At 38.2% G+C, this 17,194-nt stretch overlaps 2 protein-coding genes across 3 annotated transcripts in view; one reads left to right on the forward strand and one right to left on the reverse strand.

The window, feature by feature from the left end:
- SLC10A7 (solute carrier family 10 member 7) overlaps nucleotides 1-17,194 on the forward strand; it is a 305,313-nt gene that overhangs the window by 76,522 nt on the left and 211,597 nt on the right. The window lies entirely within an intron of this gene.
- LOC133765504 (U6 snRNA-associated Sm-like protein LSm5) lies at nucleotides 2,083-2,412 on the reverse strand. Its single transcript, XM_062199065.1, has one exon. The coding sequence runs from the start codon at nucleotides 2,410-2,412 to the stop codon at nucleotides 2,137-2,139; it is 276 nt and encodes a 91-aa protein (XP_062055049.1). The 3' UTR covers nucleotides 2,083-2,136.

Below are 17,194 nucleotides of genomic sequence, written 5' to 3' on the forward strand. Positions count from 1 at the left end.
TTGAAAAGTGAAATTCTAAGTTATGAAAATGAGCTTATTTTATCATTTACTTAACAACATACAGCTTATAATTATGCACTAATTCTTAGAACAAATGAAGAAAGAATCAAGTATTATTTTTTAGGAGTTGAAATCATTGTAATTTTTTTGAACCTCTTATTTAAGGTATACAAACTTAGCACATTTCATAAATACAACTTTAGGAACACAGTGATTCTTCCCACCCTACCTGCCCTCCCACCCACATTCTGACCCTTCTTCCTCCTCCCTCGCCTATTCCCATTCTAATTTTTTTACTGAAATCTATTTTTGATTAACTTTATTTTTTCATTTCAGTTAACTTTATACGCATAAGATTAACTCTATCCTAAGTAAAGAGTTCTACAAATAGTATGAAATAAAAAACTGTTCCTCAACAGTTTTTTTATTTCCTTTTTGATTTCTTCTATGATTCACTGTTCATTCAGGAGCATGATGTTCAGTCCCCATGTGTTTGTATATGTTTTAGAGATTCTCAAGTTGTTAATGAATCGGTGCTTCTCTTCTATTTATTTTTCCAAAAAAAAAAAAAAAAACCAAAACCATAAATATAATCACAAAGGTAGAAATTTGTGAAAAGAATTGTCTTCATCAATTTCACAAGTACGCTCATCAAAAATATCTCCCTCCCTCCCTCCCTCCTTCCCTCCCTTCCTCCCTCCCTTCCTTCCTTCCTTCCTTCCTTCCTTCCTTCCTTCCTTCCTTCCTTCCTTCTTTCCTGTCTCCTTCTCTCTCTCTCTCTCTTTCTGTTTTCTAATTGAAAGGCAGGCAGACAGAGATCTTCCATCTATTGGTTTGTTCCCCAAACGTCAGCAACAGCTAGAGCTAGGCCAGATGTGAGCTAGGAACTTGGAACTAAATTCTGATTCCCATGTGGGTGACAGGTACAAGTACTTGCATCATTGCCTGCTGCCTCCCAGGGTGCACATTAGCAAGAAGCTGAGTTGGAAGCAGAGGACCTGGAACTGGACCCAGAGACTGATATGAGTATAGGTAATCAAGCTGTGTGTCAAACGTCTGCCCCAATCGTTCTTTTTAAGCACCTATCCTTTTTTTCCCCCTCACTTCTCATTGACTTTGTTCTGATTTCATTGACTTAATTAAGCCCTGCGTCTTTGGCAGGACTTCACATACAGCAATGTATTTGTGTTTTATTTGTCTTGTATGACCAGATGCTTAACATGCTGTACACTGAGTAAGGGAAAACTAAGCAAAGCTGAAGTGCAGAGATAGATATTTTCATGTGGTAGTCGGGATGCTTTCAGGAAGAGGTTTTCTTGGGCATCACTTAGAAGTGGTAGGTTGTCCGTTTTCTCACCATGATGCCTCTTGTTCCCTTGTTCAATGTAAGTTCTTAGGGAACTTGGAGAATGAACATTTATATAATAAAAGTATGCTGGACCTTACATTGTATTGTAGAATATAGAAGTGTTTTTCTTTTTAAAAAAGATTTATTTATTTATTTGAAAGGCAGGGTTACAGAGGGAGGGAGGGAGGGAGGGGGAGGAAGAGAGGGAGAGAGAGAGGGACAGAGAGAGAGAGAGAGAGAGAGAAATCTTCCATTTACTGCTTCACTCCCCAAATGGCCACAATGGCTGAAGCTAGGCTGATCCAAAGCCAGGAGCCAGGAGCTTCCTCCAGGTCTCGCATGTGGGTGCAGGGACCCAAGGACTTGGGCCATCTTCCGCTGCTTTCCCAGGCATATTAGCAGGGAGGTAGATCAAAAGTGGAGCAGCTGGGACTTGAACTGGCACCAACATGGGATGCTGGCATCACAGGCAGTGGTTTTACCTGCTACACCACAGCACTGGCCCCAACAGAGTGGTTTTTTATTTGCCATCTTCATTTAATTCTTTTTTTTTTTTTAACCAAAGACACCTTTATTGTTTTAGTTTTCAAAAAACAAACTCTTTTCTTCTTTTTCCAAAATAATCATGATTAACTTACAAAATGGGTATACAATATATCTTCAGAGCATTTCCCTTGAACGGAAAACTTAGCTTTATGAGATATAAACATTAAAAAGTTTAAAAAAAAAAAAAGTGTTGTTGCCACCAGAAGACAACACAGAATCTAGCATAAGTCAAGGAAATCTGCTCACACTTCAGGCCCTTCTCCTCCAGGGACCAACATTGTTATATTATTTCCATTTAGCAAAATCTGATCTAATTTAGTGATCCTTCTTCCTTCTGGTGTGATTTCAAATTCAGTGACATCTTCCAATACCATATTGATGAAGTCATTGAAGCCAAGAAGGGTGCCAACAATTTCCTTATCACTCTTCATCACAATGTGAATTCTGGATCCTATACATTTATCCATAAGCTCTAGTGGCAGCAGCTGCGAGGGGTTCATAGTAGCGTTAGCCGCCATGGCTACGCTGGAAGTGGCCTGCCCATCTTCATTTAATTCTTACAAAAATTGTTTGAAGTTGATGTCATTTTCTTTTCAGTTTTTTTTTTTAATTTAAAATTGTTTAAAAGGCAGTGAGAGAGAGAGAGGGAGAGAGAGAGAGAGAGAGAGAGAGATCATCTATCTGCTGGTTCACTCCCAAATGCCAGAAATAACCAAGGTTAGGCCAGGCATAAGCCGGGAGCCAATAACTCTATCCTGGTCTCCCACATGGGTAGGAGAGACCCAAGTACTTGGGTCATTACTACTTCCTCCCAGACATATTAAAGGAAGATGGATCAGATGTGGAGGTAGGACTCCACTATAGGATTCGGATGTCCCAAGTGGGAACTTAACCCTCTGTGCCACTGTGCCCACCTCTGTTATTCTCTCTGTTTAAAAAAGATTTCTTACTTGAAAGGCAGAGTGACAGAGAGACAGGGAGAGACAGAGAGAGATCTTTCATCTGCTGGTTCACTCCACAAATGCCTACAACAGTCAGGACTGGGTCAGGCTGAAGTCAGGTCTCCCACATGGGTGGCACTGCTCTCAAGTACTCGGGCCATCATCTGCTGCCTTCCAAGGCTCCATGATTGCTGGAAGCAGAGTAGCTCGGACTTGAACTGGCACTCTGCTGTGGGATGTAGGCTTCCCAAGTGCTGCACCACAACACCTGCCCCAGTTACTCTCTTTGAATAAAATGAATAAATCCAGGCTTAATGAGTTTTCATAGCTGTGTATGTATGTAAGCAGGTTGTTTTGAAATCAGATCTTCTGTCCCCATTATCACTACCATTTCTGGTATTTCACACATTCCTTTGTGATGATTTAAAATTTATTTAACATGAAATTCTTATCATCTTTACATAAGGATAAAGCAAGGATATCTTTTTTGAATGTCATTACTTTACTATGGGGACATTTTTCAAATCAGAAGCAGAGCCCTGAAGCTTATTTTTCTTACATAATAATAGCAGTTATTCTGTGGTTTTCATTGCTTTTTAGTTTTAGTAGGTAAAATCTTATATATTTACTGAAATAGTCTATGTAAACCCTAAAACCAAGTATAAATATGAAAAAGTTAAGCCTTAATATTTCTATTGTTATATTTTACTGATTTTAATTTTTTTTATAGATTTAAGAAGTCAGGCTTTGGCGTATATAATTTGCAGTGAAATTCACTGTTTTAAAGTATAGTTTTAGGGAATATATAAAATTGTATAAACACTGCCACAGTCAAGATACAGAACATTGTAGTCATGACAACAATTTTTTTTCCCCTTTTGTTTTCCCCGACAGTCCCTGGCTGCCAGTGATCTGATTTCTGTGTAGTTTTGCCTTTTCCAGAGTATTATGTCATTGGAATCAATGGTACCTAAACTTTTGTGTCTGGCTGATTTTCCGTGGCATGATGCTCTTTATTTTCATCTATGTTGTTGCATGTTTTAAAATGTTATTTACTTACATTTATTTAGAATTACAGACAGAGAGAGGGAGAGGCAGAGAGAAAGGTCTTCCATCTGCTGGTTCACTCCACAAGTGGCCACAACAGCTGGAACTAGGTTGATCCAAAGCCAGGAGCTAGGAGCTTCTTCTGGGTCTCCCACACCTGGGTACAGGGTCCCAAGCACTTGGGCCATCTTCTGCTACTTTCCCAGAGCTGGATCAGAAGAGGAACAGCCAGGACATGAACTGGTGCCATATGAGATGCTGGCACCACGGGCAGAGTCCCAGCAGTTTATTCCTTTTTATTGCTTAGTAGTATTCCACTATATGGATGTATCATCCTTTGTTCATCCATTCACATATTGATGGATATTTGGGGAGTTTTCAGTTTTGAGTTATTACAAAATAAAGTTGAACATTTCAAATATAAGTCTTTATGTGAAAAATGAAGATCTGTCTCTTGGGTAAATGCCTAGTGGCAAGAGGGCTGGGCCATAAGATAAGACTTTAAAAGAAGTCACCAAACTGTTTTCCTCAATGGCTGTGTCATTTTGGATCCATAGCAGCAGTTTTTAAGAGTCCTAGCTGGCCCACATACCCTCCAGCTGTGTACTGTCAGTTTCTTTTCAAGTGTTATCCTTCAGTGGGCATATAGTTATATCTAGCTCATTGTGACTTTAATTTGTGTTTTTCTAATAACTAATGATGTAGAGTTACTTTTTATGTGTTGATTTCTTGTTCACATCTCTCCATTAGTGACATGTCTGTTGAAATCTGTTGCCCATTCTTTAATTGGGGCGTCTTTAGTTCTAAGTGTCATTTTTAAGGATTTGGCCTACATACAAGTACTTTATTAGATATGTATTTTTTCAAAATATTTCTCCCTGTCTCTGGCTTGCTTTTTAATTGTTCTTAACAGTGTCTTTGAAGGAAAGAAGTTTTAACTTGTAGTGAGGTTTAAATTCTCCATTTTTTATTTTGAAGTTTATGACTTTTGTATATTATCTGAGAAATGTTGTCCTAACCTAAACCCACAGTTTTCCTCTGTGTTTTCTTCTGGAAATGATATAGATTTAGCTTCTATGTTTAGATCTATGAGATCTATGGACCATTCTAATTTACTGGTTATGTATGGTATGAGATGAGCATGAAGTTTTATTTTGTTTTTTGCGTATGTTTGTTTACCACAAACTAGAATAGATTGTCCTTTTCCCACTGAATTATCCTTCGATCCTTGTCAAAAGTCAGTGTATCAGATCTGCGCAGGCCAGTTCTGCACATTCTCTCTTGTCCCATTGGTCTGTGTATCTGTCCCTAAGCCATTACCACATTGTCTTGATTAGTGCAGCTTTGTAGTAGTGTTGAAATCAAGTAGTAGGAATCTTCCAACATTATTCTTTTTTTCCCCTCAAGAAACAGATTTCTTGAATAAAAAATAAACAAATACAATTTATTTCTTAAGTAAAATTCAGCCGAGTCAATATACTAAAAATACTGCAGGAATTTTAATTGAGATGACCTTGAATCTATGGATTAATTTGGAGGCAATTTGACATATTAACATTGATTTTTTTTTTACATGTCCTTGTAGTTAGGAATTTTAAAATTTGTCTCATCAATTTTTCATCTTTTAGCATATAGAGTATGAACATTAGTTTGCTACCTTTATTTCATATTTCATGTTTTTATGCTATTTATAAAAGATATTTTTATTAATTTAATGTAAAATGGTTTCTTGCTCATATATAGAAATGTTAATGGATATGGCTGTTCGCAGGCTCTTGTCTTTGCACATGAAATAATTCAGATGTTTTAATGGGGTAGGGCATCTGTCAGAACAATGGGCACCTCTCTGGATGGATCTGTCAGTGCCTAGCCATTCTGACTAAGGTAAGCAAGGTTACATAGTTTGATGAAGAGAATACACACAGTCTAGGCAGGCATCTCAGCACAGAACTGAGAGAGCTGAGCTGAGCGAAACACATCTGATAGACCAGGCAGGCACCACAGGAGATACTGAGTGCACAGTTTGCATTCAGACTGGGGCTTATAAGGAAATGGGTCTAGTTCTTCACACAGTTTCTCCTTCCCCCACCCTCTTCTCCTGGACAAAGGATTTGCTAGATATGAAATGGGTAAAATCCTCCTAAGTTCTTATTACTGGTGTTATTAGATTAGGTGGTCTATTTGGCACTAGGCAGAGAGGATTCTCCTGGGGTGTCTTCACTGGGGAGAAGGCTGGGACCACTGGTAAACTTACTGGGGGATGAGCAGGACTTTGCAGTGTAAAATACTGGGCTGCTTCCAATGTGCGTTTTCAGGCTGCCAAAGATTGCTATATCCCATACAGGCTAATTTCTTACTTCCTACCTAATAGAAATGCATCAGCTTGTATTCTGCAACTTTGATAAACTCACTTAATATTTCTTCTAGTTTCTTTGAGAAGAGGGGAGTTTTCTAGGATGATGTGAATCAAAACATTTATTTCTTCTTTTTCCAACTTATATGCTTTTTTCTTTTGCATGGTGACCTGACGATGAGTTTCAGACTATCCAAATTGAAATCAAGTCAGATCAACAAAGAGAATATTAAAATTTATTGTTGCACAAAAGAGATCACAATCAGGAAGACTTCAAAAGTATTAAGAAGCCCAGTGGGAGGCTATTGCAAATTGCCTTAGATACCAAAGATTAGGAAGTTGTTTGACCTTTGTAGTGATTGCTTATAGGAACAGGAATTTCCAGATGGCAGGGTATTAGCCAATAATAATTACTTTTACCATTTTTGGGTAGCTACTTATCAGTTTTGTTTCTTAATTATCAAATGCATCTAAAAGAAATAACCCAAGTTTTGCAAATCAAGCAAGCATAATGCTGCTTCCATAGCCCAACTTGCTGGATTACTTTGAGAATTTTTGGTCCTGATCTTCATTTGGTTTTAATTTAACAAGGTCCAGGATAGAAGTAGTAGTGAGAGTAGCCATCATTTGTTACCAATTTTTAGGAACATTTAGTCTTTTGTCACTTAATACAAGGTGGAGGAAGTTTAGGAATTCTGCCAATCTGAGTTTTTCTCATGAATGTATGTCTAATTTTGTCAAATCCTTTTTTTTTTTTTTACATCACTGAAATCATCCTATGTTTTTTCTTTTTTAATCTGTTGATAGGGTTAATTGCCTTGATTGACTTTCAAATCTTTAACTTTGCATTCCTGGAGTAAACCCCACTTGGTTATACTATATTATCCTTCTTATATATTTCTAAGTTTAATTAGTTCCAGCTTCTAAAAAGTTTTAGGTTATCTATGTGCACGAGTGTTATTGTAGTTTTTTTATGATATTTTATTTTAAAATTTTGTATTTATTTATTTTCATTTATTTGGAAGGCAGGGGGAGAGAGAGAGAGAGAATGAGAGAGAGAGCAATCTTCCATCTATTGCTTAACTCCTCAAATACTTACAGGAGTCAGGATTGGTCCAGGCCAAAGCCAGGAGCCTGGAACTCAGTCTGGGACTCCTGGGGGTGGGGAGATGGCAGGACCTAACCGTCTGCTCCATCGCTGCTGCTTCCCATGGCCTGCATTAGCATGACATTGGATTGGACATAGAGGTGAGATTCAGACCCAGGCACTCTGCTATGGAATGCGATGTCTCAGGTGACATACTAACTACTGAGCCAAACACTGGCCCTATTTTGTTCTTTTAAATTTTTATTTGCTCTTATTTGGGAGGGACAGAGGGATGGAGAGACAGCAAGTGAGTGAGAGGGCAGTCCCTTCTATTGGTTCATACCCCAGATGGCCAAGGCTAGGCCAGGGCCTGAGCCAGGAGCTGAGCATGCAATCTAAGGTTCCCATGCTGATGACAGAAATCCAATTACCTGAGTCCTCTCTGGTGCCTTCCAGGTTCTACATTAGCAAGAAGCTGGAATCAGGAGCTATGCATATGGTTATTGAAGTAAAACCCTCTGATGTGGGATACAGGTATCTTAACTGGTATCTTAATACTGGGCTCACCTGCCCCCTTATGATGTTTTCTTCTGGCTTTGGTATCACCCTAAATGCTGGTTTTATAAAATAATTTGGCAAATTTTCCTTCTTTTTGTGTTTTTCTGGATGAGTTTTTATAGAATTGCTATTACTTCTTCATTTGGTAGAATTTACCTGTGAAGCCATTTGTTCCTAGGGATTTCTTTTTGGAAAGTTTTAACTGTGTATTTAATATCTTTTCTATTTTTAATGTGCTGTTCAGGCCATCTATTCTTTTTTTAACTTTATTTAAGTTATGCAAGTTTCATGTATTTCATATACAGATTTAGGAACATAGTGGCACTTCCCACCTACCCTCCCTCCTGCCTATGTCCAACCCTTCTTCCTCCTCCCTCTCATATTCCCACTCTTAATTTTTACAAATCTATTTTCAGTTCACTTAATTATCATATAGTTAACCCTATGCTAAGTAAAAGAGTCAAGCCATCTATTCTTGAGAGAGATTTGGTAGTTTGTATCTTTCAAAGGACTTGTCTATTTTATCTAAATTGTCAAAATTTGGGGCTATTATTCCTCTTTATTAAAATCTGAAGGTGGGGCTGGTATTGTGGCATAGTAGGTTAAGCTGCCACCTGAGATGCTGGCATCTCATATGGGTTCCAGTTCCTGTCCCAGCTGCTCTACTTCCAATCCAGCTCCCTACTAATGGCCATGGAAAAGCAGCAGCAGATGGCCCAAATATTTGGGCTCCTAAAACCCATGTGGGAGTTCTGGGTGAAGTTCCTGGCTCCTGGCTTCTGCCTGGCCCAGCCCTGGCTATTGCAGCAATCTGGAGAGTTAGCCAGAAGATTGAAGATCTCTTGGCAACTCTGACTTTCAAATAAATAAATAAATATTTAAAAAATTATCTAAAGGTTTCAGGATAGCATCCCCTTATTTTTAAAGATTTATTTATTTATTTGCAAGTCTGAGTTATATAGGGAGAGGGAGAGACAAAGTAAAAGAGATCTTCCATCTGCTGGTTCATTCCCCAGTGACTGCAATAGCCAAGGCTGAGCCAGGCCAAAGCCAGGAGCCAGGAGCTTCACCCAGAACTTCCACGTGGGTGGCAGGGGCCATCTCCTGCTGCTTTTCCCAGGCCACTGCCAGGGAACTGGATAAGAAGTGTAGCAGTTGGGACACTTACTGGCACCCATATGGGATGCTTATGTTGCAGGTGTTGGCATATCCACTTTGCCACAATGCCAGCCTCTCTTTCATGCCTGATGTTGGTAAATTCTGCTGTCTCTTTTTTTTTCAAGAGCAACGATGGACAAATTATGGCTTGCTGGCCAAATCAAGCATGTACATGTTTTTGTTTGGGTTGTGAGTTAAGAGTGGTTTTTATATTTTTTAATGGTTAGAAAATAGTCAAAGGCAGTATAAAATTTCATGACATGAGAACTGAATGAAAATCAGGTTTTACTGTCTACAGGTAGAAAAAGTTTTATTTGAGCACAGCCACACTTACTAGTTTATACATCGCCTTTGGCTGCTTTTATACTATAGCAGCAGAGTTGCATTTGTTACTGTATTGGCCACAAAGCCTAAAACAGTATTTATTAGGTAGCTATTGTATAATAAGAAACATATCTAGCCTTTGTCTAAGGTTCTTGGCACAGAGCTTCAAAAACCTTTGGAATTTTCTCAGGGATAAGAGTCTTAATCATGTTAATGCTTTGACCCTTGGTGGGTCCCTAGATAGATTCAGAATGGGGACAGCAGATCACTAGAAAGATCAAGCTGATGACTTAGAAGGTTGGAACTCTCAGCTTCCAAGAGACTCAGAGACTGAGTTCAGTCTTCTGGTCAGTGATTCAGTCAGTTGTCCTACATAATGGCATCCCAGGAAAAACTCTGGACACCAAAGCTTGGCATTACTTCCTGGTTGGTAAACATACTGAAGTTTGTCCACAGAGAAAGGGCGTGGCAACTCCATATTCCTTCCCAGACCTGTCCCTGTGTGGATCCCTTCTAGTAAAATTATAATTGTAGGTATAGCATTTTTAGTGAGTTCTGTGAGGTAGTCTATTGAGTTGTGAGGGAATCATGGGAACCCCTGAATTCTGTAGCTTGTTGAACAAGGGTATAGGTAGCCTGAAAACTTCCAAAGTACAACTAATGTCTAAAGTAAGGGCAGTGGGGCCAACATTTAGTTCAGTTCTTAAAATAACTCTTGGGATGACCACATCCTATACCACAATGCTGGAGTTTGAGTTCTGGTTCTGCTCCTGATGTGGTCTCCCACTAATATTTACCCTGGGAGGTAAAGTAGCTGGGTCTTTGCCTTCTATGAGGGAGACCTAAATTCCCAGCCCAGGTTGCTGTGGGCTTTTGGGGAGTGAACCAGTAGATGGAAGGTCCCTGTCTGTGTATCTGGCTTTCTATCTTGTGTGTCTCTCTGCCTTTAAAATGAGTAAAATTAATAAAAACTTCAAAAATAATAAAGATAGAGCAAACTTATGGAGGACTGGGTTTTTGACCTGTGAGTTTGACAGTAACTCCAGGTTGGTAACTTCATAAATGTCTTGCTAACTACCCACTTGATGCTAGACCAGTTGAATAGCAAAAGTACACGGACCCTTTGTAGAAAAATTCAACAATCCTTGTTCTAGAGATCAATTTTATTGATATTTTACTAAATAAACAACTTTTGATTTCTTTTACAATTGTTTTATTAATATAAAGAGAGCAGATTTCATGTATTTCATTGGTACAGTTCTAAGAAGATAACCATACTTCCTTCTTCAATCTATCTCCCTCCTTTCTTTTTTGAGCTCTTTATAGATCCTGGATATTAATCCCTTATCAGTTGCAGAGTTTGTAAATATTTTCTCTCATTCTGTCAGTTACCTCTTTATCTGTTGAATGTTTCCTTTGCAGTGCAGAAGCTTCTTAGCTTGATGTAATCCCATTTATCTACTTTTCCTTTTATTGCCTGTGCTTTTGGGGTCTTTTCCAAGAAGTCTATGCCTATGCCAATATGTTGCAGAGTTTTCCTGATGCTTTCCTCTGGTTATTTGATAATATCAGGTCATTGATTTAGATCCTTAATCAATTTTGAGTTGATTCTTCATAAGGTATAAGGTAGGGGTTTTCTTTCATACTTCTATGTGTATACATCCAATTTTCTCAGCACCATTTGTTGAAGACTGTCCTTTCTTCAGTGATTGATTTTAGCTCTTTTGTCAAAGATTAGTTGGTTGGTACTGGGTGGATTAACTTCTAGAATTTCTATTCTGTTCCATTGGTCTTTGTGTCTATTATTGTGTCAGTACCAGGCTGTTTTGATTATACCTGCACTGTAGTAAGTCTTAAAAATATGTATTGTAATACCTCTGGCTTTGCTTTTGTTGTTTAAGATTGCTTTAGATATTCAGGGGTTCTTGTATTTCCATATGAATTTTAGTATTGTTTTCTCTAGATCTGAGAAGAATGTCATTGGTATTTTGATTGGGATCACATTGAATCTGTAACTTGCTTTGGATAGAATGGACATTTCAATGATATTAATTCTTCCAATCCATGAACATAGAAGATTTTTCCATTTTTTGGTCTTCCTTCTATTTCTCTCTTTAATGTTTTATAATTTTCATTGGAGAAATTTACCACATCCTTGGTTAAATTATTCCAAAGTATTTAAAATTTTGGTATCTATTTTGAATGGTACTGATCTTACAGCTTCTTTCTCAGCCAAGACATTGTTTGTGTATAAAAAGGCTATTGTTGGCTGGCGCCATGGCTCAATAGGCTAATCCTCCACCTTGTGGTGCTGGTACACTGGGCTCTAGTCCTGGTCTGGGTGCCGGATTCTATCCTGGTTGCCCTTCTTCCAGGCCAGCTCTCTGCTGTGGCCAGGGAGTGCAGTGGAGGATGGCCCAAGTCCTTGGGCCCTGCATCCCAAGGCAGAACAGGATAAGCACCTGGTTCCTGCCATCGGATCAGCGCGGTGCACCGGCCACAGCAGCCATTGGAGGGTGAACCAATGGCAAAAAGGAAGACCTTTCTCTCTGTCTCTCTCTCTCACTGTCCACTCTGCCTGTCTAAAAAAAAATAAAAATAAAAAATAAAAGGCTTTGTTTTTTTGTGTTGATTTTATATCGTGCAACTCTCATGAGTTCCAGTAGTCTCTTAGTGGAGACTTTTGGTTATCCAGATATAGCATCGTGTCATTTACAAACAGGGATATATTGACTTCCTCCTTTACAATTTGTATTCCTTTGATTTCTTTTTCTTGCTTAATGGTTCTGGCTAAAACTGTCAGAACCAAATGGAATCACAACGTTGAGACTGGACATCCATTTCTGGTTCTAGCTCTTAGTGGAAATGGTTCCAATTCTTCCTCATTTAATGTGATGATGGCTGTGGGCTTGTCATATATTACCTTGATTGTGCTGAGTAATGTTCCTTCTACATGCAATTTGTTTGAGTTTTTTTTTTTTTTTATCATGGAAGGGTGTTGTATTTTTATCAAATGCTTTCTCTGTATCTATTGAGATAATCATGTTTTTCAGTCTTCAGTTTTTTATTGTGATGTATCACATGTATTGATGTGCAAATGTTGAACCATCCTATCATACCAGAGATAAATCCCACTTGGTCTGCATGAATGATCTTTTTGATATGTTGTTGGATTAGCTACTATTTAGTTGAGGATTTTTGCATCTATGTTTATGTATTTTTTATTTGACATATTGAATTCTTCATTTCTAATATTCAGTTTGATTTCTCTTCAATCTGTATCTCCCAGCAGATTTTTTTCATCCATGTCATGTATGTATTTGTTTAACTTAGGTATTTGGTTCTCTTTATTTTTGGGTAATCTTGTGGTCATTCTTTTGAATTACTTTTTAGGAATTTCAGCAATCTGTTTGTCTTCACATTCTAATATTGAAGTGCTATGTTCCTTTGGGGAAGTCATATTGCCTTCCTTGTTCATGTTTCTTATATTTCTTTTTTTAATTTTTAAATTTTTTTTACATTTTTAAATTAAAACAATTTTTTCACCATTTTTTTAATTTAGTAAATATAAATTTCCAAAGTACCGTTTATGGATTACAATGGCTTTCCCCCCCCCCCATAATTTCCCTCCCACTCACACCCCCCATCTCCCTCCCTCTCCCATTCCATTCACATCAAGATTCATTTTGTTTTTATTTATTTATTTTTTATTTTTTATTTTTATTTTTTGATAGTTAGAGTGGACAGTGAGAGAGAGAGACAGAGAGAAAGGTCTTCCTTTGCCATTGGTTCACCCTCCAATGGCCGCCGCGGCCGGCACGCTGCGGCCGGCACACTGTGCTGATCCGATGGCAGGAGCCAGGTGCTTATCCTGGTCTCCCAACAGTCAGGACAAGAGCTGATCAAGTCACTGTTTCTCATTGTGTCCATTTCACTTCCACAGGTTTCTCCTTTGGTGCTCAGTTAGTTGTCGCTGATCAGGGAGAACATATGATATTTGTCCCTTCGGGACTGGCTTAATTCACTCAGCATAATGTTTTCCAGATTCCACCATCTTGTTGCAAATGACTAGATTTCATTGTTTTTGACTGCTGTATAGTATTCTATAAAGTACATGTCCCATAATTTCTTTATCCAGTCTACTTTTGATGGGCATTTGGGTTGGTTCCAGGTCTTAGCTATTGTGAATTGAGCTGCAATAAACATTAATGTGCTTTTTTGTTTACCAATTTAATTTCCTTTGGGTAAATTCCAAGGAGTGGGATGGCTGGGTTGTATGGTAGGGTTATATTCAGGTTTCTGAGGAATCTCCAGACTGACTTCCATAGTGGCTTTACCAGTTTGCATTCCCACCAATAGTAGGTTAGTGTCCCTTTTTCCCCACATCCTTTCTAGCATCTATTGTTGGTGGATTTCTGAATGTGAGCAATTCTAACCAGCGTGATGTGAAACCTTTTTGTGGTTTTGATTTGCATTTCCCTGATTGCTAGTGATCTTGAACATTTTTTTCATGTGTCTGTTGGCCATTTGGATTTCCTTTTTCGAAAAATGTCTCTTGAGGTCCTTGGCCCATCTCTTAAGTGGGTTGTTTGTTTTGATGTTGTGGATTTTCTTGATTTCTTTGTAGATTCTGATTATCAACTCTTTATCTGTAGTATAGTTTGCAAATATTTTTTCCCATTCTGTCAGTTTCCTATTCACTTTCCTGTCTGTTTCTTTTGAAGTACAGAAACTTCTCAATTTGATGCAATCCCAAATGTTAATTTTGGCTTTGATGCCTGTGCTTCTGGAGTCTTTTCCAGGAAGTCTTTGCCTGTACCTATATCTTGCAGGGTTTCTCCAATGCTCTCTAATAATTTGATGGTGTTGGGTCGTAGATTTAATTCTTTAATCCATGTTGAGTGAATTTTTGTGTAGGGTGAAAGGTAGGGGTCTTGCTTCATGCTTCTGCACATGGAAATCCAATTTTCCCAGCACCATTTATTGAATAGACTGTCCTTACTCCAGGGATTGGTTTTGGATCCTTGATCAAATATCAGTTGGCTGTAAATGTTTGGATTGATTTCTGGTGTTTCTTTTCTGTTCCATTGGTCTATCCATCTGTTTCTGTACCAGTACCATGCTGTTTTGATAACAACTGCCCTGTAGTATGTCCTGAAATCTGGTATTGTGATGCCTCCGGCTTTGTTTTTGTTGTGCAAGATTGCTTTAACTATTCAAGTTCTCCTGTGTCTCCATATGAATTTCAGCATCATTTTTTCCAGATCTGAGAAGAAGGTCTTCGGCATTTTGATTGGTATTGCATTGAATCTATAAATTGATTTTGGGAGAATAGACATTTTGATGATATTGATTCTTCCAATCCATGAGCATGGAAGATTTCTCCAATTTTTGGTGTCCTCTTCTATTTTTTTCTTTAAGGTTTTGTAATTTTCATCGTAGAGATCTTTAACGTCCTTGATTAAGTTTATTCCAAGGTATTTGATTGTTTTTGTAGCTATTGTGAATGGGATTGACCTTAGAAGTTCTTCCTCAGCCGTGGCATTGCCTGCGTATACAAAGGCTGTTGATTTTTGTGCGCTGATTTTATATCCTGCTACTTTGCCAAACTCTTCTATGAGTTCCAATAGTCTCTTAGTAGAGTTCTTTGGGTCCCCTATATAAAGAATCATATCATCTGCAAAGAGGGATAGTTTGAGTTCTTCCTTCCCAATTTGTATCCCTTTAATTTCTTTTTCTTGCCTAATAGCTCTGGCTAACACTTCCAGAACTATATTGAATAGTAGTGGTGAGAGTGGGCATCCCTGTCTGGTACCAGATCTCAGTGGGAATGCTTCCAACTTTTCCCCATTCAATAGGATGCTGGCCATGGGTTTTTCATAAATTGCTTTGATTGCATTGAGGAATGTTCCTTCCATACCCAGTTTGCTTAGAGTTTTCATCATGAAAGGGTGTTGTATTTTATCAAATGCTTTCTCTGCGTCTATTGAGAGAATCATATGGTTTTTCTTCTGCAGTCTGTTAATGTGGTGTATCACATTGATTGTTTTGCAAACATTGAACCATCCCTGCATACCAGGGATAAATCCCACTTGGTCTGGGTGGATGATCTTTCTGATGTGTTGCTGCATTCTATTGGCCAGAATTTTATTGAGTATTTTTGCATCTATGTTCATCAGGGATATTGGTCTGTAATTCTCTTTCAATGCTGCATCTTTTTCTGGCTTAGGAATTCAGGTGATGCTGGCTTCTTAAAAAGAATTTGGGAGGATTCCCTCTTTTTCGATTGTTCTGAATAGTTTGAGAAGAATTGGAGTTAGTTCTTCTTTAAATGTCTGGTAGAATTCAGCCGTGAATCCATCTGGTCCTGGGCTTTTCTTTGTTGGGAGGGCCTTTATTACTGTTGGCTCTGTTATGGGTCTGTTTAGGTTTTCTATGTCTTCCTGGTTCAATTTAGGTAGGTTGCATGTATCCAGGAATCTATCCATTTCTGATAGATTTTCCCGTTTACAGGCATACAAGTCCTTGTAGTAATTTCTGATGATTCTTTTTTTTTTCTGTGGTGTCTGTTGTGACGTTTCCTTTTTCATCTCTGATTTTATTGATTTGGGTCATTTCTTTTTTTCAGTTAGTTGGGCCAACGGGGTGTCAATTTTGTTTATTTTTTCAAAAAACCAGCTCCTTTTTTGGCTGATTTTTTGTAATTTTTTTTTTTTTGGATTCAACCATGTTGATTTATTCTCTGATTTTAATTATTTCTTTTCTCCTACTAGATTTGGGTCTGGTTTGCTGCAGATTTTCTAGATCCTCAAGATGACTTGAAAGCTCATCTATTTGGTGCCTTTCCATTTTCTTGATGTAGGCACCTATTGGTATAAACTTTCCTCTTAACAGTGCTTTTGCTGTACCCCATAAGTTTTGGTATATTGCGCTGTTATCCTCGTTTACTTCCAGAAAATTTTTGATTTCTCTTTTGATTTCTTCTATGACCCATTGTTCATTCAGGAGCATGTTGTTCAATCTGCATGTGTTTGCATATGCTCTAGGGATTCCTGAGTTGCTAATTTCCAACTTCATTCCTTTATGGTCTGAGAAGCTTCATGGTATGATTCTAATTCTTTTGAATTTGCTGAGACTTGCTTTATGGCCTAGTATGTGGTCAATCCTAGAGAAGGTTCCATGTATTGCTGAGAAGAATGTAAATTCTTTATGTGTAGGATGAAAAGTTCTATAGATATCTGTTAGATCCATTTGGGCTGTAGTGTCATTTAAATCTACTGTCTCCTTGTTGATCTTCTGTCCTGTTGATCTGTCTATCTCTGAGAGTGGAGTATTGAAGTCCCCCAGTACTATTGTGTTTCTACATTTATTTGTAGGCATTTATAGAAACACTTGCTGATTTTTTCCTCCGACAGCTTTTATCTTTGTAATATGCCTCTGTAGCTTTGTGGAGTGTCTGCTCCTTCAGTGGATGTCCAGAGACATATGCTGGGTGGGGCCAGGGAGTTCAGAACAGTGTTTGCGGGTGGGGCAGGTGTCCACGGTGACCCCCAAATTGGATGTGGTAGATTTACACTGTTGTCAGTAGTGGGGAAGAGTATGTTTGCATCAGCTGGTGTAATCAGAGTCAGCCCATCTCTTATTAAGACAGCATTTATTCCTTGTTGGTTCCTGGGTACCTTGCTTGAGGAAGACCCCAGCTTTTGATTTCATCATTTTTATTTTATCAGCTTCTTCTTATATCTTCATTATTTCTTTTCTGTGCTTATTTTCTGTTTAATTTGTCCTTTCTTTACTGCATTATTCATTTTAATTTTTATTTATTTGTTTGA

The sequence above is a fragment of the Lepus europaeus genome, chromosome 8, assembly GCF_033115175.1.
Source record: "Lepus europaeus isolate LE1 chromosome 8, mLepTim1.pri, whole genome shotgun sequence".
Lineage (NCBI taxonomy): Eukaryota > Metazoa > Chordata > Mammalia > Lagomorpha > Leporidae > Lepus > Lepus europaeus.